The sequence below is a fragment of the Zeus faber genome (genome assembly GCF_960531495.2).
Source record: "Zeus faber genome assembly, chromosome: 14".
In the NCBI taxonomy this organism is placed as follows: domain Eukaryota; kingdom Metazoa; phylum Chordata; class Actinopteri; order Zeiformes; family Zeidae; genus Zeus; species Zeus faber.
The window spans coordinates 7,925,968-7,948,100 of NC_137200.1; the positions used below are offsets into that span (position 1 = coordinate 7,925,968).

General features: G+C 43.8%; 1 protein-coding gene across 2 annotated transcripts in view; it reads right to left on the reverse strand.

Annotated features, from left to right (window-relative positions):
- Positions 1-1,869: 1,869 nt before the first annotated feature.
- dmpk (DM1 protein kinase) overlaps positions 1,870-22,133 on the reverse strand; it is a 24,373-nt gene continuing 4,109 nt past the window's right edge. The window contains exons 2-16 of one of the 2 annotated variants that reach the window (XR_013844487.1): positions 18,160-18,251; positions 12,774-12,857; positions 12,280-12,375; positions 11,396-11,544; positions 9,881-9,974; positions 9,583-9,780; positions 8,798-9,046; positions 8,450-8,529; positions 7,422-7,518; positions 7,124-7,290; positions 6,486-6,586; positions 3,471-3,607; positions 3,161-3,211; positions 2,991-3,065; positions 2,833-2,885 (exon numbers count right to left, since the gene is read on the reverse strand). Coding sequence is in view for 1 of the 2 variants with exons in the window: in XM_080013317.1 (XP_079869443.1) it covers positions 2,784-2,885; positions 2,991-3,065; positions 3,471-3,607; positions 6,486-6,586; positions 7,124-7,290; positions 7,422-7,518; positions 8,450-8,529; positions 8,798-9,046; positions 9,583-9,780; positions 9,881-9,974; positions 11,396-11,544; positions 12,280-12,375; positions 12,774-12,857; positions 18,160-18,251 (1,721 nt within the window). In the remaining variant the exon portion in view is untranslated. Of the gene's footprint in view, positions 2,886-2,990; positions 3,066-3,160; positions 3,212-3,470; positions 3,608-6,485; positions 6,587-7,123; positions 7,291-7,421; positions 7,519-8,449; positions 8,530-8,797; positions 9,047-9,582; positions 9,781-9,880; positions 9,975-11,395; positions 11,545-12,279; positions 12,376-12,773; positions 12,858-18,159; positions 18,252-22,133 lie in introns of both variants that reach the window. The other variant, XM_080013317.1, reaches the window with a different exon arrangement.

The following is a 22,133-nucleotide window of genomic DNA, read 5'->3' on the forward strand; positions in this document are numbered from 1 at the left end:
CTCTTGTAAGAGCACATGTTGCCCCCCGGATGCTGCGCTCGTCAAATGAGCGTCGCCTGGCTCTGCCGGCCATACAGCCACGGCAATCCAGGCTATTCTCATTTGTAGTTCCACGTTGGTGGAACGAGCTGCCAAAAATGACTAGAGCAGGGACCTCCCTCTCTGTCTTTAAGAAGCACTTGAGGACCCAGCTCTTCAGTGAGTACCTCCTCTCCTAACCTACAATTACTTAGCACTACTCAGCAGTATTTATTGTTACACTAATGTTGTTGTTACACTAATCTCTGTCGCAATGTAGCTTGAATGTTTTTCTCCCTTGTAAGTCGCTTTGGATAAAAGCGTCTGCTAAATAACTAAATGTAATGTAATGTAATGTATCATCGTCTGACCAGCGATGGACACTCGTCACCTGGTCCCCAGGCACGTCCACGTATGCTGCCCACTGCTCCTGGCTGTGCCCCCGGAGGAAGGACAAGCCAGGATGGGTTAAAAGCAGAGGAGCCATTTCACCGGCCACCATCCAAAGCATGTGCATGTGTGTGTGTGTGTGTGCAAGCATGTGTGGTAGTGTGGTGTGTTGCGTGACGAATAAAGACTGTTTCTTCTTTGTTTCTATGGCCCTCACTTTGTAAAATAAAACAAATGCATATCTAAATACCATACAAATGATTTTCCAAAATACAGCACAAAAATACAAACATAAATATATTTCACTGTATACATAATCCCTGTTGCGATCGTATGCACATCATGTCTGGAAGGTTTGGCAATGGTTGTGGAATTAGGTGTATCGCGGTTCCCAAACTGGTGTCCGCAGCCCCCAAGGGCCCAGTAATGTTATGGCATCAAAAGGTAGAAATTTCTCATTGAACCATTTCAGTTCGAGTGACCATGTCCTCCCATCTGGGTACCAGACATGAACAAGGAGGTGTTTATTATGGAAAAACAGCATTGCACAAAAGGATACAACGAACTCTCGCCGGAAGATGCTGATGAAAACTGAGCCTTTATATTGAAAATATATATTTTGGGGTCACAAGGATGTTCATTAGACATTCTGCTTACATTAAATGGCATTTTAAAACAATTACGCTCAAGGATCAAGCCAATAAATACTGCAGATAATATAGCATTTAGCCAGATGAGCCTCCTCCTGGGACTGTGGATCAGCACTGACCCAGAACACCATGGAAATCAAAAAAGGTGAGTTATTGTGATCACAAATAGAAGGCGACAGACACTCCCGAGCTCGCGGTTGTGATAAAACCGTACGGCTTATTCAATGAGACCTCGAAACAGAAAAGCTGCTGTTCGTTCTGGACCACGGCCCTGACTCATCCCGCTCAACATGTGAAATTCCACTTTCAAGAACCCTGACTCACCTGCAAGTGAAATACGTATGTATCCAGATATTCTCATTGAATGAACCGTCCAGTTTACTGTATTTGATGTATAGTTTTTTTCTTTGACGCTTGGTTTTCTATCAAAGAGAGAAATTAAAGGTCAAAGTGTTTATTCTCCTGTTAACACAGAAATATTTCTATATGAATATTCCACCTTAATTGCTCAGAAGGTAGAGCGGGTTGTCGAGTAACCAGTTCAATCCAAGACACTGAACTCCTGACTGCTCCCCCTCCTCCACCCAGTGCTCTGCTTCCTGAGGGATTAATAAAGTATGTAAAGTAAAAATCTTTTTCCTTTTCGCTTGAAGACTTCCACTTTGAATTTCTTTTCCATTTGTGGTCCACTCAATATGGTTAATACGGTACACACACCCACACTCACACACACACACGCACACACGCACACGCACACACGCACACACACACGCACACACACAAACATACACACACACACACACAGCCTGGACCCATACCTCACAGTTTTATTAAAGCTTTATATATAAATGAATACATTTGCATTGCAGCATCATTATCTCAGAATCTGAAATAGAAATCATTCCACCTCACACACATTTGCAACAACAGCCCTTGCTATTCTAGTCGAGTTTACTTGACTAGTTGACTCCACACCTTAAAACCCTGAAATGACCCCTGAAGGGACTAATAAAGCATGCATTACCTGTTCAAATATGAAACCAAAGGGGGAATAGTCACTGCCAACCTGAATACTTGAATGCTCAAAAACAGGCACAACAAAACATGCCTATAGTAGTGCAACAAAACAGGTACCACCCCAAGGTGCAGATATATACTGTACATATACAGTATGTATAAATGAATGATATATTTTTTTTTTATTTCTTTATTATTTTTATCTATTTATTCATGTATGTATTTCTATGTGTGTGTGTGTGTGTGTGTGTGTGTGTGTGTGTGTGTGTGTTTATATATATATACACAGTATAATCTACACTGTACAAAAGAAAAAGAAAACTCCTGAAACAACTAGAATACTCGTATGGCATCACATATATCGAAGTCATCATCAGTGTAGGTAGAATCTCTTTCGACGCTTCTCTGTAAACTCATAGGACAGTGCATCTCCATGGCGTCTCCATGGCAACCCGTTTAATAAATAAAGGAGATGTGCGTTCGTCCAGCACACTGTCCTTTAAAGCCCCGTCTCTTCTTTCACTTGTTCGCCTCGTTACGCCCACGTTTTCCCCAAAACGTTTCATCCGGTTTCCCAAGGGTAACTTTGGTACTTTGGGCCACGGAGGGACGGCTGAGCGAGGCCTCAGTCCTCCATCCATGCTCCATCCATCCTCCATCCGTCCGTTATCTGCCCATCCTCCGTTCGTCTATCCTCCATCACGGGTATCAGGAGAGCTCGGTGTTCCAGTGTCTCTCCCACGCCTGGAGATCTCCCCCCTCGGCGCACACCAGCAGGTATGACTCACTCCTCACCTTCGGCCGGTGAACCTGGCGGCGGGAGATAAACAACCTGATCAAATTGCTGCGATTGCAAATATATGGGACCTCTAAGTCGTGTCGTAAATGGGACAATGGTAGCCCACATGCCCGTACCCTGTGAAACAGGAGCAGGTGGCGGTGAAGAGGGATCACCAGAGGGTAGTGGCAGGCAGGGGGCACTCTCTCCTTCTGTAAGACATTTCAAGCCAGGCTTGTCAGCAGAACGTGATTAGCGAAACTACGGATGTGCATGAATTCGGTTTTGTTTACATGAGACTGCATACCTCTTTTTAAGGTTCCATCGCAGGCAGATAAGGACAGTAGTGGAGCAAAGACTGTAATAATTTAGTGATAACATAGTGATAACATAGCAACAACAAAGTAATAATTTATACCTTATATACCTATACTTTAAATTTATCCCGTGCATAGAATCAAATTTTATATATATACATATATATATATATATATATATATATATATTCTATGTATGTTTGTACATTTGGCTATTTTTGTTCTCTATTTTTTTGTCACTTTTGTAAATTTAGCTATTTTGGTTTTTAAATGTCTGTTCAGCAATTCACCAATGCTCACCACGTCAAACTCCCCGTATATGAAAATGCACTTGGCCGAATAAAGGGAACTTGACAGTGACGACAGGCTTACATCCCCTGGTGCAGGCTCCACACAGTGGGCAGGCAGAGCAAAGGGCGGTGGGCAGAGAGGCAGCTCTGTGATGGGGAGGAGAGAGAGCGGAGCATCAGGGTCGATAGCAAGCGGTGGCGCTGGTGCTGCTGCTGGAGCAGCTAGACTTTGAAAGGTTTGAAAATATTACGCTGAAGTAAAAAAAAAGTAACCCAGACAAGACATTTTTGCAGTGATACAAGAGACAGTTGCATGAGCGAATGGGTGTGTTGCCAGAAAAGAGAGACAGCATGAGAGACGGTGGTGGAGCGAGGAGGAGACCGATTTGGAGGCTGCCGCTCCGCTGTGGATGTGGATCCAGCCCAAGACAATCCAGCAGTGATGTCCCTAACCACTACTCCAACTACCCTGGACGGGTCCTGATCCTCACCTCTTCCCTTCTGGGGGCGTCTACCTGCGACACTATGCATCAGCAAAGTTCTGTACATAGTACATTGTGTTTCTGCGTACGTGGATGCGTTCCTCATATGCACACTAGAAATCAAAATGGGTAAAAATTGAATAGAATACATTTACGGGGAATACCTGCTTGGAATTATCAGTTTCCGAGTGGAAGCGGTCATAAATGCTGACCACCAAACAAATACCGAACCACCAAACAAAGTTAGTTGCTTCGCAACCTTAACTCTAACGGTTTGTGTTTAGGTGACAATTGTCAATTTATTTTTCTGGCAAACTTTTTTTTTCCATGGAAAGTATAAATTGGCCTTAAAACAACACTGTAACTTTTTACCTTAAAATAACAGCTTCATAATCTTTTCGATGGCACACTGACTTGTAATATGGAGATGGCAGCTCTGTCATTCGCACCCACCCTCCGAACACCTGTTCTTGCACAATGTAACTTTGGTGTTCGGGTACGAAACTGCGGGAAAAGTGCATTACACATTATGGCACTACGCTACTTCCTTAATGTTTGTGTCCGGTAATTACCGTTTTTTTGCCTGATAAGATTTATTAAGGAAAAACGATGAATGGTTAACTTGCCAGTCAAAATGTCCGGGAATAATGCTCACACAAAACGTAGCCGCTCCACCTCCCCCATAGCGCGGATGATATGGGCCAGTGGTGAGCCCGCACCAAACTCGCTTTTATTGCGGCACAGGCTTTGTTTCACCCTCTGACTCGCGTGTGCGAGCCGATCTGCCAGGCCGAGCACATTTGGTAAATACACCGGTAGCAGGGGCCGAAGCCGATCCCCCACGGAGTGCTCGCTGAATCGGCGAGGTCCATGCAAGGGGTGCTGTAACCTAGGTGTACATTATATTTGCATTTGTAACATAGACTGTTATTGAAACGTGACAGATAAGGTTCAAATTTGTCAGGTACCGACAAACAGACCAAGTTCTACGACAGTGATGTAATAGTGCAATTGCACTCGGAAACTGTAGAGGCGCCAAATCCCAAATACCAAAAGTGACATAGTGCTGCTTTAACACTGCATAGTGTATAGTATATACCATAAGTATGTCACAAAATGCTATTAATTGTTCTCACTCCGCATCCGTTGCAGCCTGGTCATCCAGGAAGGGGGATCCCTCCTGCTGTGACCCCTTCTCAAGGTTTCTTCCTTTTTTCGCCAAGGCGTTTGTTTTCTGGTTGTTATTTTGTCGCCCGGGTGGGGTTCAGACTATGGGATGCTGTATCACAAAGTTGAGAGGGATAGAGCTGCTTTTGCTAATCATGCCTTCGCCGCTCATGGAGAATCCCTCCACACCTCCTCCCCTCTGCGTTGTTCTCTAAAATCCTCTCGACACAGTGTTTGATTCATTGACAGGGCCCTGCAGACCACACCTTCCCTGCGCACAGCTATTTCCCCCCCAGCGCACAGCTATTCTTAGAAATTTATATCTGTGGATATTTATCACCGCTTCCTGACCGACGCCTCAGCCAACATAAGCAGGTCAGCGGTGCGGTGTTTATTCTCAGCGACTCACATTGTCTGGAGCTCATTCCACCACATATCGAGTTGTTTTCAGGGGGACTGGGGGCTGTCAAGTGGTCGTTCCGGTTGTGTAGACGCTGTTTAAGTTCGGGGCCATTTCACGCAAATACCTCATGCACAAAGTAGGTCAAATGCAATGGGGTACAGCATTCTCTGTGCACTTCATGGGTTTCTGTTGAAAATGATTGCTGGCATACATTCGGTGCTTCTCTGTCTATGTTACACATAATTACTCTGATTGATGTCATTCGGATGCCACAGCTAGATTTATTACAGACGCCATGCCGGAAAAGCCCTATTGCAGTGTTTCCCCTATCTCTGCCTCAGCACACTTTGTACAATGAAATAATCCAACCGTGCCATCACCTTACATCATCATTTAGCAGACACTTTTGTCCAAAGCGATTTACAATTGCTGAAAATAATACTGAGGACTAAATTACAGTCCAAGGCAAACCAGGCGAAGGCATGTGGCGCAATTCACATTAAATGGGTTTAGACTTTGTGTTCTACCGAAATAAATCATTTTGATCAAATCAAATGTTTTTTGGGGATTAACAACTCCAGTAAAGGACCCATAGGACTCAACGCCAAACCGAACTCTTCTGACACTCGTCGATCGTTCGGGAAGTCCTCCCTTGCTTTCCGTGCGTCAGAGTCAGAAAATGGAGCGACGGTTCTTACTGAGTGACTCGTCAAGAACCGAATCTCAAAATGGAGTCGAGCCTTACATTACTACTAACAGCTCTCAATGTAAAACTTGAGCTGCTATTCTGACTGGAAATGATAAATTAGATGATCCTGCAACACAGAAGCTAGTTTTCATTATATTATTTATGTTTATTATGTTGTTAAAAACTACTGCTCTATTGGTTGTAAAGAACAGAATAGATGATGATGATGAGGAGGAGGAGGAGGAGGAGGAGGAGGAGGAAGCATTGCAAATCTGGACCCCTTGCCTGTCTCCTCCCTCGGGGTCCTCCGGTCCTGAATTTGTCCCCTCAGTCTCTCCATCTCCTTCTCCAGCTCGCAGTACCTCCTTTCTGCTTCCTGGAGGCGTCTGGAGAGCATAATATATACAGTATATATATATTTGATGATATATATTTTATAAGTGTGTGTGTATATATATATATATATATATATACACGCACACGTGTGCGACCACACTTTTACAGCAAACTATTTCACTCAGAATTGTGCAATAATAATAATAATAATAATATTGACAGCAAATTTAAAAAATGAAAAACCCAAACTGCAACAAAAATGTTGCAATCGTGTAAGATATTACCTAATAATAATAATAATAATAATAATAATAATAATAATAATAATAATAATAATAAATCTCATGTTGATTATGAACATTTTAGTATTTTTTGAATTTTTAGAGCTTATAGAGCTTCTTGTGCGTAATCCCCGGGTGTCATGACATTTCACTGCATATATGTATGACCGTATGTATATGTATGTGACAAATAACCTCTTAAATCTTGAATCTTGTATATGTATATAAAACCTCTTATCTTGAGAAATGTTTTGGTTGCTCATGGTTATATGATAATAGGAATGCCTTCATACACAGCCACATCACCTTTGCAAGTCATTATCAAGCCCTAATTGTTCAGTCTCCTCTTTTTCTTCCTCTTCCTCTTCTTCTTCTTCCTCTATTTCTTCTTCCTCTTCTTCTTCTGTGGTGATGTGAGCAGAGGCCATGGGAAGGTCTTCTGGTGGAGAGTCTCTGAGCCGCCACAGTCGGCTCTGAGGGGGGAACAACCATAGCATATCACATTAGTCTGAGCATCACGCACCAGAAGCGTCTCGTCTCACTTCGTATTTTGAGATGACACGATATGGTCACCTGATCAAATGTGGATATAAAGCCTTCTCACCAACTTCTCTGGAGAATAAAGCCTTTCACATTCACTGAGCTTTCTGTGGTCGATCTGCATCATGATGTCTCGACTGCGGTCGACTGCCCCTGTCTGGCTGTAAGCCGACCAAAAGAAGAACCATTAGAAGCTAACCCTTAATTTTGTAACAACATGACTATGGTTGTCAACATCATCGCTTTGATGTATGTGAACAGATCAAATAGTAAAACAAATGATGCGTAGCTTGCGGAGCTAGTTCTGTCAGACAACTCGACAGCGCCACATGCTTCCACGCCCTTATTGGGCCGCCCTATATAAGCAGCCAGTCCCTCCTGCACTACCTGCTTTGCTTTCTGTGCCGCTGCAACCACTGGGCTCTACTCTTCCATCCAGTGGGGGGATTCAAGCTCATTAATCCTATATTTCAAGCTCACTAAGGATTCCTGTGTTTGCTGTACACCTCGCCGGGAGTGAATACATTCGGGTTACAAATTACAAAACAAATACATTAGTTCTCAGTCTTTTGTGGTTCATGCTAATTTACTCCATATTTAAATTTTGAAGTCACTGACAACCTTTTCCTATTTTATTTTATTTTCTTTTATGTATAATGCTGTTTTTTACACTGTTACGACCATTATTTCCTTTACCTTTAGAGATAGAGCCCAGCCGCCAAACTCAAATGATTCAAGGTAAATCTAAGAGCCGTGACCTCCGTGGCTGCTGAGATTTCAAGTGCTCCAAACAGGCAGTCTGGTCCAGACTCTCTGTTAGGGAGGAAACGTCTCCCTCACCTGCAGACCTGTCAGTCACCGCTCATGCTCTACCCCCTGAACTATGCAAACTGGTTCCATTTCGGTGTGTGAAAACAAGGACGAACAGTCAGCTACCGGGACCCCTTGGGTACGAAGGACAAGAAGCCTCATGGAGGAGGAGCAGCCATATGTGGCAATGTTGGTGTAGTTCCTATGCTTCCATCACCATTTGTCACTAATTGTCCAATATTTCTGATTGCGCCTTTAATATGTGAATGACAAATAAATCACCCGGTCGCTGTATAGGAGTATCCAACGAATGCCAGGTGTACGCCTATTGGGGCCCTGTCCATAACATCAGAAAGTGTCTCCTGCACAGAACAAAACCACAAAAAAGGACAAACAAAGAAATGGAAATGGAAATCATTCAGTGTAGTGATAGATAGATAGATAGATAGATAGATAGATAGATAGATAGATGGACAATAAACCCAAATTAACCTAATAACAAAAATAATACAACAATAAGCAATAAAAATGAACCCAAATAAAAAAACAATAAATAATATTAAATTAATCTAATAACGAGAAAAACAATGAACATGACCATCATTCTCTTTCGTATTGTTGATACCAAACCATTTCACTCAGGCAGTCGTCCAGGACGTCGAAGTTGGTGGTGTCGGTGGCGTTGGACACCTCGGGCAGGAAGGGCGCAGGGAGCTGGTGCAGTGAGGCCCAGTCCACTCCGCAGAAGAAGGGCTGTTTCCGGAAGTCACCGAAGCCGTTCCTCCCCAGGCGCACCTCCCGCTCACAGATCAGCCCCGTGATGAACGAGTGGGCCTCATCCGAAACCTCAGGACCGGACGAAGGAAACTCAAAGTACTCCTGAGGGGATTGTTATGACATGAGTTCAACTTCGACTTTGTTTCAGACTGAATCCGAAAACGCGTCCGACGGTGGGCTCCTGGCCCATCGAATGAACTTTGTCGAGGTTTGTCATCAAGCAGACACAACACTGTATCTCTTCTTGCATCTCTCTTTTTTCTTTTTTTCCAAACATTGAAAATGGCTTTCACTGAATGAAGTGGTGTTAAATTCAAGTATTTTATGTATCAATTTGATTTGTTATTGACTGCATTTTGGTTTATTATTATTATTATTATTATTATTATTATTATTATTATTATTAGTAGTAGTAGTAGTAGTAGTAGTAGTAGTAGTAGCAGTAGTGGTAGTGGTCATATTACTTATCTCCTGTGTGAGTCTGAATATAGAATCCAGTTGTTCATTGTCGATGAATGACTTGCCCTGAGCTGTTCTGGCATGAATCTGAATCTGTGACACAACGTAAATGCCACAAACGCTGCTTTCCAAAAAAGCTCCCACCAGGAAGCATGCTCGATCGGCCCGCCACCACTCACCTTGAAGTGGATGATCTTGGCGTAGGTCTCGGAGATGGACGCAGCGTAGAAAGGCGTGGTGCCCAGCAGCATCTCATAGGCGCAGACGCCCAGAGCCCACCAGTCGCATTCCGGGCCGTAGCCCCCGCCTCCTTCCACTCCCCTCAGGATCTCCGGGGACAGGTAGTCCGGGGTGCCCACGGCTAGGGACGAGTGGACCTGCGGTGGATAAGGGATTTCGTTTCTGTCGTTCCACTGACATCTCACACACAACTCGGCTTAAAATGGAGACTCTCATCTCATCTTGCTGTCTTCTCACCATTCCATCCTCCAGGAGCCTCAAGCAGGAACCAAAGTCTCCCAGTCTGACGTGTCCGCTGGCTGTCAGCAACACGTTGTCGGGTTTGATGTCTCTGTGGAGGACAGAGTTTGGTTTGATTTGAAAAGGAAGGGGTCTATTTCTATTTTTCTTGAACCCAGTCCTTCTTAAAAGGGTGGTTCTCATCATTTTCAAACAGTGAACCTATCCTTCGAGAACTCCCATCTCAGCAGGTGTGGTGAGTGAAACCGCGGAAGCAGCGTTTCCCAACCTTTTAACAACGTAATAATCCCACAGCACCACACTATCCTGTTAAACACTGAATAACTGTGCTTGTTATTATGGCCTATTAGTAGTGATGCAAGACTCACAAATGATTTGTTCATAGCGAACAACTCGCACCAAAACCACATTAAGAGGGCATTGAGATCCAATCGCTCAGACAACATTCGGAGGTGGTCTGGGTCACATATGACCACATTCTTTTAGCAGTGTAAATGCAAATGTATCCTGGGCCACATTGAAGGGCTGCCTACTAAATTTACGTCCTCCGTGTGAGCACGTAATGTACAGTACTCGTCGCGTGCCAACGGCCTCATATTAATGTCTGGGCGGGAAATTGAGATAGTCTCCCCATTACAGAAATGTGTTATTTATTATTTACAAGTAAAGTAATGTATTAAAACAAAAACATCCACTTTTTTACGAAATTAATTCACATAGCAACGGATAGCAACAGGGAGAGGTGCGTGGCGTGGCCACACAGGGTTTTTAGGTTACGGGAAGAAACGGAACATTCCCTTAACTCAGCTTGGGTCAAGGGACACAACCCAACTACACAAATTTTGTTTCATACAAGTAGGAAACAAACAAAAATAAAGCGATCTAAAATAAAAACACCAGAAATTCCCCACGGGAACCACATTTTCCAGTAAGTAACTAAGGAAACAAAACCTTTCAAAATGTTTCTCCATGAGATATTATATATTGCTTTATTATAATTATAATATATTAGATTAGCATATAGAGCGAGGAAGTGAGATCCGATCCAAAGTGGTTACTCGAGACGCATTTGGAGACACATTCTAATGTGTGTGACGTACTTGGAGCTGTCCACCTTTGATCGGATCACCCAAGATCCGTGTTAATGCCAGATGTAAACAGTGCCAGAGAGTCAGAAAATGGAAGTATTCTTTTTACTGAATGACTAGTCAAGAACCAAATCTCCAAATAAAGTGTCAAACTATCATCCCTACTAATAGTTCTCATTTTCAGAGTAAAACTTATTCTGATGAATACAGAGCTGGTATTCTGCTGGAACTGATGAATTAGATGAATTGGTGCAGCCTTGCAATGTTGAACAAAAAGCCAAATTTCCATTATTTATCTTTTATTTAAGTGGAATTTGAAAATGTTTCACAGGACACCTGGCGAGCAGCGCACTAGGGAAAAACAAAAGCCCTAAAGCATAGTAAGAAGGAGCTGATTCAAAGGTGGAGTTCATTGATTTCCTACCTGTGCACGTAACCTAGTCTGTGGATGGAGTCGATGGCCAAGATCATCTCAGCCAGGTAGAACTGTGCCATTTCCTCGGGGATCCTGTCTCCAAACTTGCTGAGCAGGGTCAGCAGATCGCCTCCGACATAGTAATCCATTACCAAGTACTAGGAGGAGGAGAGGGTCAAAGCTCATCAGTAATGTTGTGCAGGTACAATACTGTGCTCAAGTTTTGTACAGGCACATTATTATTATTATTATTATTAGTGAATATTGACATTATTAGTTCAGTACCCTGTATGGCAAGTACCTAATAGTGAGTACAAGTCATGCATACTCGTAGTCTAGCATCTCCAGACCAATTCGCAAATGTGTATCAGTCTGTAACCTCTCAGTAAATTTCTGATTTCCAAGGGACGTATATAACACCTGCGTTCTCAACGGGCGCAGATCAAAATCTCTCTGGACGCAATTGGATTGACCTACAACCAATCAGAGCAACAAAACATGTGACGTGGCGCTGTATACCTGCTGGTTAGCGCTGCAAACCCGCCCCATATTAAATAAACGGTTGTGATTGGCCCGACCCTGGTACGGTTGGTTGGAATTGTGTCTGAACGTGAGGGCAGCCACACGTGTCTGCCAGAGCAAATTAAACATGGGCTGCACATGCGTCTGCTTCCCAGGCTCGTGCACTCGGTCTAAAAAATAGGTATCGTGCATACCAATATCAGCTCTTCAGCGCAGATTTGGGGTACATACAGTACAGTACATACATCAGTGTAGATGGGTACACATCAGGGCACATGAGTACACATCAGGGTACATGAGTACACACCATTGTACATGAGTACATATCATTGTACATGAGTACACGGGTGTAAATCTGTTTAGGGACATACCAGGTAGTCATCATCCTGGAAGGCGTAGTGCAGTTCAGTGATCCATCGTCTGTCCCCTTTCAACAACACTTCTCTTTCCTCCTGGTAACAGGCTGTCTGCAGATAGATAGATAGATAGATAGATAGATAGATAGATAGATAGATAGACAGACAGACAGACGGACAGACAGACGGATTGATAATAATAACACAAGTGTAAAGAAAATATGCCAAAAAAGCAAAATAAATTTCATTTTATTGAATCTGTGAATGTGATATAAGCTGAAATGATGCATTGTGTGTACGTGTATGTGTGCGTGTGTGTGTGTGTGTGTGTGTGTGTGTGTGATGTTTGTATGTGTGTGTGTGTGTGTGTGTGTGCGTGTGTATGTTTGTGTGTGTGCGTGTGTCTGTGTGCGTGTGATGTTTGTGTGGGTGTGTGTGTGTGTGTGTGTGTGTGTGTGTGTGTGCGTGCATGTGTGTGTAAGTGTGTGTGTGTGTGTGTGTGTGCGTACCTCTCCCCTCCTCAGCATGTCCCACTTGTTCATGATCTTCAGCGCATACACCTGCTGCGTGCTGCGCATCCTGGCCACCGCCACCTGCAGCACCAAAGGAGGAAGAAAGGGAGGGAGTGAGAGTGAGAGTGGAGGAGCAGAGTGATGTTATAACAGTCAAACATTGTTCAAATACCACTTTTTTTTAATCTCGTTAACTTTTAGGTTTATTGGGTGTATCTTCTTGTTCTTCTTCTGTCTCCTGCTCCCGTTAGGGGTTCTGCACATCTTCCTCCCTTACACCAATCGCCTGCATGTCCTCCATCACCACATCCAAAAACCTTCTCTTTGGCCTTCCTCTTTTCCTCTTTTCCTCTTGCCTGGCAGCTCCATCCTCAGCATCCTTCTCCCAATGTAACTCTCAACTCTCCTACGCACGTGTCCAAACCATCTCAATCTGGCCTCTCCCACTTTTCCACCAAACTGTCCAACCTGAGCTGTCCCTCTAATGTACTCGTTCTTAATCCTGTCCATCCTTGTCACTCCCAATGAAAACCTCAACCTCCTCAACTCTGCCACCTCCAGTTCAGCCACCTGCCTTTTTGTCAGTGCCACCGCCTCTAAATCGTACAACATAGCTGGTCTCACTGCGTCCTGTAGACCTTCCCCTTCACTCTTGCTGGAACCCTTCTGTCACAGATCACTCCAGACACTCTTCTCCACCCACTCCACCCTGCCTGTACTCTCTTCTTCACCTCTCTCCCGCACTCTCCGCTGCTTTGGATGGTCGACCCCAAGTACTTGAACTCAGCCACCTTCTCCACCTCCACTCCTGGCATTCTCAGCTCTTCGCCGCCCTCCCTACCATTCAGGCACATGTATTCTGTAGTAGTCCTGCTGACTTTCATTCCTCTTCTCTCTAATGCATGCCTCCACTTCTCCAGGCTCTCCTCAACCTGCTCCCTACTCTAGCTACAGATCACAATGTCATCTGCGAACATCAAAGTCCACGGAGACTCCTGCCTGATTTCATTTGTTAACCTGTCCATCACCATTGCAAACAAGAAAGGCTCAGAGCTGATCCTTGATGCAATCCCACCTCCACTTTGAATGCCTTTGTCATGCCTACTGCACACTTTACTTCTGTCTGACTGCCCTCATACATATCCTGTACCACTCTGTCGCTTCTTCTTTTCGTGTATTATCCTCAGATGTCCAACTCAGTGTCTTGCAGCCACGCCCTCATCTCTGGTCCCACTTGGAAGAGGCCGATCTCTGACGGTGGTTTGAACAGAGGACAGGTGGTGGTTATGTGTTCGGCAGTCTGCTCTGGCTTGCCACATTCACATGCTGCGCTGTCTGCCAAGCCCCATTTCTTCAAAGATGACTTGAAGCGGCCGACTCCGGTTCGCATGCTGTTCAGCAGGGTCCATTGATGGCGTGGTAGATGTTCTCCTTCAACACCATCTCCGGGTTCTGAATGCATACGTACATACGTGATGGCCTAGCCGACTCCCACTCCTGCTTCCAGGAAGCCACCAGCCATGGACTAGTTGACAAGTCCTCCGGGATGGAGTGGAGCATCTGTTGTGCCACCTTGTTGTAGGGGTGGCGGGACGTGAGTCTGAGTGGAGGCGCTGATTTAGCGGTTGTGTCATGCAGGATATGCCAGCTGTGTCTCTGGGCTTTCATGGCAAGGTTAATGGTAGCAGCTTCCCGTCAGAGTCCAGCGGGGGCAATTTCTGAAAGGACTGGCAGGTAGGAAACAGGGGTGGGCTTCAGGCAGCCGGTTATTGTCCGGAGTCAGTTGTTGATCACGGTGTCAACCTTTTTGACATGTGGGCTCCTACACCAGGCTGGGGCACAGTTTTCAGCTGCAGAGAAGACCAAGGCTTGTGTAGAAATCCGGAGTGTCTTGGCAGAGGCCCCCCAGCTTGTACCAGCAAGACGTCAGATAAGTGAGGCCCTTGATGTCACCTTGGCCCTCACATCTTCTAGGTGTTGCTTGAAGGTAAGTGTCCTATCCAGGCGTACGCCGCGGTACTTTTGAAGCTTGCTGGAACTCCAGACACTTGTTATCCCCAAACACATCCAGTTCCTTCTTTGCTTCCCTGTTGTTAAGGTAGTATGCTGCCGACACCGTCTTCCCAGTACTGAGCTGCAGGCGCCACCTATGGAGGTAGGTAGCCAAGATGCCCATGTCCTGGTTAAGGCCCTCTTCCATCGCCTTCCATGTAGGTTGACGCAGCATGATGGCCAGGTCATCTGCGTAACCATTTCCTAGATGTTGTATCTGGAAGATCATGGATGTAGATGTTGAAAAGCATCGGTGAGAGGACAGAACCCTGAGGAACCCCGTTTATCAGTCTTCTGACACTTACGTACTTCTCTGCCACCAACGACTTCCTCATGCAATACCACACTTCCTCTCTCAGCACCCTATCATATGCTTTCTCTAAATCCACAAAGACACAGTGCAAATCCCTCTGGCCTTCCCTTAGCTTTTCCATCAGCATTCTTAAAGCAAACATTGCATCTGTAGTACTCTTTCCTGGCATGAAACCATACTGCTGCTCGCTGATCCCGACCTCTCCTCTTAACCTAGCCTCCACTACCTTTTCCCATAGCTTCATGCTGTGGCTGATCAACTTTATTCCCCTGTAGTTACTACTATTCTTGAGAATGGGTACCAGTGCACTTCTTCTCCACTCCTCCGGCATCCTCTCCCTTTCCAGGATGGTGTTAAACAGTCTCATTAGGAACGGCACTGCCATCTCACCTAAACATTTTATCTTCTCTAATGCTGTTCTCACCTCATCCTTGATCATTTGCAGCACTTCTTGATCCACTCTCCCCACATCATCCACTCATCTCTCCCTCTCATTTTCTTCATTCATCAATTCCTCAAAGTACTCCATCCACCTTCTCAACACACTCTCCTCACTAGTCAGCACATTCCCATCATTATCTTTCATCACCCTAACCTGCTGAACATCCTTCCCAGCTTGGTCGCTTTGTCTTGCCAATCAGAACAAGTCCTTTTCTCCGTCCTTACTGTCCAACCTCACATACAACTCGTCGCTTGCCTTTTCCTTTGCCTTTGCCACTTTTTTCTTCTCCTTGTGCCGCATCAGCTTGTAATCCTGTCTACTTTCTTCATCTCTCTGACTATCCCATTTCTTCTTCGCCAACCTCTTCTGCTCTATGCTCTCCTGTACTTCCTCATTCCACCACCAAGAGTCCTTGTCTTCCTTCCTATTCCTGCATGATACACCGAGTACCTTCTTGGCTGTCTCCCTCACCACTTCTGCAGTTGTTTCCCAGTCATCTGGTAACCGTATATTCCCACCTATTGCCTGCCTTACCTCTTCCCTAAATTGCATGTAACACCCCTCCTTTTTCAACTTCCTCCATTTTATCTATCACTCTCTTCCTCTTCCTGGCCTCTAGACCACCATCCGATGCTGCCTAGCAGCACACTCCTCTACCACCACTTTGCAGTCACTAATCTCTTTCAGATTGCACCTCCTGCATAAGATGTAGTCCACCTGTGTGCACCTTCCTCCACTCTTGCATGTCACCCTGTGTTCCTCCCTCTTCTTAAAATACATATTCATGACAGCCAATTCCATCCTTTTGGCGAATTCCACCACCATCTGTCCTTCCACATTCCTCTCCTTGACACCATACCTACCCATCACCTTCTCGTCACATGTGTCTTTGATCCCTTCACCAACATGCCTATTGAGATCTGCTCCAACGACCACTCTCTCTCCCTTGGGGAGGCTCTCCACCACTACATCCAACTCACTAAAGAATTCTTCTTTCTCTTCCATCTCATACCCAACTTGGGGAGCATATGCACTGACCACATTCATTATCACCCCATCAATTTCCACCTTCATGCTCATCACTCTGTCCGACACTCTCGCCACCCCCCAAAAATGCTCTTGACATAGTCTTCCTTCAAGACTATCCCTACTCCATTTCTCCTGCTATCCACTCTATGGTAGAACAGTTTGTACCCGGCTCCGATACTCCTGGCCTTACTCCCCTTCCACCTGGTCTCTTGTACACATAGTACATCTACCTTCCTTCTCTCCATCATGTCAGCCAGCTCTCTCTCTTTACCCTTCATAGTGCCAACGTTCAAAGTTCCTAATCTCAACTCTACTTTCCTACCATTCTTCCTCTCCTGCTGTCTCCGGACACGCCTTCCCCCTCTTCCTCTTCTTCGGCTGACAGTAGTACAATTACCACTGGCACCCTGTTGGCTAACGGCACCAGTGGCGGTCGTTCTAACCCGGGCCTCAACCGATCCGGTTTGGAAATCAGATTTGTTGTCCGCATGTTTGATTTGGCATGGTTTGGATGCCCTTTCTGACGCAACCCTCGCTATTCATCCGGGCCTGGGACTGGCACTGATGACACATTGGCTTGTGCACTGGCTTTTGCACCCCCAGTGGCTAGATTTGTTCAGTGTATGTTGCCTAATATTGATTCCTTATCGTTATATTTGTAGGGTTATTTTTTGGGGGTGGAGGTTGTGTCGATTCTTAGGTTTAGGGGAAATCGGGGATGGTAGTAACACTGTTTGTTTGAGCATCAGTAACTCAGGGATTGTTCGTGCTATGATCTCTCAAACGTTGACACACAGTTCCCATATTTGTTTACGACAAATAAAACTGTTAATGTCATGTAGTTAATGTCAAATACAAAGAGTTCCATTGTTACAACCTACCTTCCTACTGGGGTGAGATGAGAACAATGAGAGGTAATTTGCTGAAATAAGATCCACACTATTCAATTTATGCAAGAACTTCACTGACGAATAAGGAATAAACAGTTTTGAATAAAGTTAACAATTTAAAGTGATAAAAACACATATCTTCTAAAGCTTTAAATTAAGCACAAAAAAATGGTGGTGTGTGTGTCTGTGTGTGTGTGTGTGTGTGTGTGTGTGTGTGTGTGTGTGTGCGCGTGCGTGCGTGTGTGTGTGTGTGTGTGACTGTGTGTGTGTGTGTGTGTGTGTGTGTGTGTGTGTGTGTGTGAGTCTGGACTGTATACCTGAATGTGCATGTTTTTAACATCAGGGTTCAATCACTGTCACAGTTGTAGCAAATGTAGATGGCGACCCCAGGGGTACAGGCTTTGTGGGCACAGATAAGGGCATGAACCATATAGGCAAAACACTTGGCAGCGACCTGAGTTCGGATCTATCTATCTATCTATCTATCTATCTATCTATCTATCTATCTATCTATCTATCTATCTATCTATCAATCTATCTATCTATCTATCTATCTATCTATCTATCATCTATCTATCTATCTATCTATCTATCTATCTATCTATCTATCTATCTATCTATCTATCTATCTCAATGTATTTATCTGTGGTAACTCACCTCGCTGAATGTCCCTCGACCAATCACCTTTAGGATGTGGAAGTCCTCCCTCTTAATGCGAGTCTCCTTCACCTGCCTCACCAGGGGCTCCGCTGCCATTGGTAAAAAAAAAAAAGTGAATTAGTGATAACAGTTGATTCTACCACATTCCTTCAGCCAAAACAAAGTTCAGAACACTGATTTTTAGCTGTGGCAAGTTGCACCGGCAACATGGGGCTCTCAGCTTCTGGAGATGGTGTATAGCTGATATCATAATACTATGCTATGATCAAGACCACATGCCAAACAACATCCACAAACGAACAGGACAAAATGTCTGATATGAGAAAGCCTTTTGTATTGTTTTACTATTTTTTGAGTGTATTTCTTTTTTTTTCTTTTTTTTTTTTTTTTACTCATTTCAGCAGGAGGCCAATGCAAATTGTCCCCTTTTTTGACCGAGAGGTTAATACAGGGGGACAGCAGTGATCTCTCTGTACCCGTGTGCAATACGAGAGAGCTTCCCAGCAAACCGGCTCCTCTTCATCCCAAAATTCAAAAATAACTGAAAACTATTTGGGCGGGTACTCACCGGTATATAGTACCGGTACTTGTATGTTTTACTGTTCTTCTCACAAGCTGCCGGTACTCTATTCTGCTCTCTCAAGTGAACAAATCAAGTGAACATATTGAGTGGACACAATAAAATATATCATATTACATATAGTGCTCACTTTTTAAAACTGATTATTAGAACGCATAAACTGCCAGCTCCGGTTCAGGGATGCCATGATGTCATTGACCATATATGGACATGGAGTGGGGATTTCTTTAGATTGGGGCATCAGTGTTTGCACTTTCTAGTTCGCATAATTTTGGTGGAAACAGCTGGTTTCACTATTCCACTAGTTCTGTGCCATCGTTGGTAAAGGCTGCCGCCTGCACTCTCTGCTTCAGGTGAATTACAAAGCGCTCCAAGTTTGTCTCAGGTCGAGAGACAGCAGGAAGCGATGCTGCATTCCATGGGAACTCGGAAAAATGTAATTCATGTCAGTAGTCGCCATGTTAACATAACATCAAATCTAAAATAGTTCAAAACGATGTTATATGTGTTCAAATAAATATTAATCTATACAAAGGGAACTTTGTTCAGTGTTAACAGTGGCCTAGTGACGGGAGACTCGCAAACGATTTGTTCACCGCAAACAAATCTTTTAAATGACTCGGGAGTCGCGAGCCACTCCGGCAAAAGAGTGGACATGCGAGTGAATCTTCAATTAAACTTTTAATTAACTAGTTAACTAATTAAGTTAATTCACTATTAACTTATTCATCATTCACCCCCCCATCGCTCACCGCGCATAACAACAAATGAATCAAACTAACGAAGAGTCAGAAAATAGAACGACTCTTTTCACGGAGTGACCTTCATGAACCGATTCTCAACAAATGAGCTGAACATTTTTGCACTACCACTAGTCCTCACTTTCAGGAGTGCAACTCGTTCCGCTGGAGCTGTTATTCTTACCGGAACCGATGATTTAGATGAATTTGTTCGGCCCTGCAATTTCCATTCTCTATCACTTTTCAGTGGAATTTGAAAAATTCCCTTCACACCTGGTCAGCTCTAACGGCGCACGAGTGGTTGAGAAACCCTGCTCTGGATGACGGCCTACGAGTACATCAAGTTATAGCAGCAGCCGCCATTTATGAATTGAGAGTGGAACGTTATCTTGTCCTCTTTTATTTCAATTCCTCCACCCCCTGTCTCTCTGTCATTCTCTCTCTCTCTCTCTCTCTCTCTGGCGGAGGGAGGAATGTAAGTGTAAACTGTTTTTTTTTTTATTGACGTGGTGGAAAGAGAGCGACTTCCAGAGACACTTTGAAAGCTTCCCAGAGAGCAACACAGGGGGAATCCTGTGAATAGAGTCCTTCACTGACTCCTTCTACGGAGACCCACGGTGGAAAAAAAAACAAACAGTGTGGTGGCCATGTGACTGTGGACTGTGAATAGACACATACGTAGACGTATTTTTGGGGGTTAAAAATTGACCTTTGACTTGACCTTTTCCCACATGACCATGAGTCAGTATTTTTTTTACTTTACAGAGTTTTTATTATTTTGTATTAATTAATTTTTCTTGTACCCTCTGAATCTGTAAAAGCTGATTTCACTATTGATGTTTTACTTACTATAACTGATTTCAATAATAATAATAATAATAATAATAATAATAATAATAATAACAACATTTAATTAAGCTTTATTAACCTGTATTTGTATAGCACTTTTCATGGACAACATGCAGCTCAAAGTTTATAATAATATGAGTAATGAAGACTATATTAATTATAAGGGGTCCAGCCCAGATTTCATTTTTTTTAATCTTCTTGGTGTTTTTCGGGCTAAAAGTATCTGAACACGACGACGGCAGAACACACAGACATGGTTGAGGTCTCGTTAGAAGACGTCTTGACGTTCGAGTTTGATCAACATCTAGCATGTACATTTGGGGCAGGAATTTGTAAAAAACTGTTTACATTTTTTTGACTGGAAGTAAAAACTTGAAACTTTGTTTCAGCCGATCCCACGTTCACTGGAAACTCTGAAAACTGTAACTTGTGCTGCATATCACAAAACCCTGAAAACTATACTTGGTCACAGAAGACGTTTTCGCACCGCAGGAAGTTCTAAGAACCTTTGGTCCCTTTCTTTTGTGTCTGCACTGCATGATCCAGGAACCACATCCAGAGACACCCTCGGCCTACGCAAGATGGAAAATGATTGGCCAAACGACAAAGCCCTCAACACTCATTTTGTCCCATCCCATCCTGTCGTCCGTCCCAAGTCTTCTGTCCTTCCTGCAGCTGTGTCCTCCCCACAAGGCCAAAAGTCTGTGTGTGTGTGTGTGTGTGTGTGTGTGCGTGTGTGCGTGCGCGTGTGTGTGAACGTGGATAAAGGATAGTGCTTATGTTTATGCACGACTATCACCCATAGCAACCCAGCACCCCCCCCCCCCCCACCCCGCTTCCAGCTTCCAAACCCTCTTTAACAGAAGCTCAGTATCCTCAGTATCCGACCGCTGCACAGATCTCCAGATCGTTTTCAAACGTCTGTGTCAAGAGGCATTGCACTTTCTGACTCTTTGTTCATTTGACTCAGTGGGTACAGTTAATTATTCAACTCGATCCTCCACTCTTTTGCCAGAGTGGCTCCCCACTCCTGAGACTTTTAAAAGAGTTGTTCACTATGAACAAATCGTTCGAGTGTCTAGCATCAATAGCTATTATTAGGCCATAATAATAATAATAATAATAATCATAATAATAATAATAATAATAAGCACAGTGTTGAATTTCCCTGGTTTTGGTGGTTAACAGGATAGTGGTGTGCTGTGGGATTATTTAATGGTACACAGGCAGTCAAGGCAGAAAAAAATGTTGGGAAACAGTGCGTTAGACTTAAAAACGGAAACGCCAATCTTTCCTGTGGGTTCTTCTCGTATATTATATTTTGGGGCAAAAATGTGGCAAAAAAAGTGGAAAAAAAAGAGCAAAATCAGTGATGTGGAGTCACAGCTCGGTGCTGCTGAATGTTGACTCTGGCTCTGAAGCCGTCCACCGCCTGCCTTGTTTGGAGCCATTTAGGGACCGACCAGACCCCAGAGAGGGGGGCGGGGGGCATGGTAGAAACAGAGACAGGCAGGCACACGCTGAACCCAAATGTGTGCAGTTATATATAGTTATATAGAAATATATAGTTATATAGTTATATATAGTTTTATAGAAATATATAATTATATAGTTATATATAGTTTTATAGAAATATATAGTTACATAGTTATATATAGTTTTATAGAAATATATAGTTATATAGTTATATATTGTTATATAGAAATATATAATTATATAGTGATATATAGTTTTATAGAAATATATAGTTACATAGTTATATATAGTTATATAGAAATATATAGTTATATAGTTGTATATAG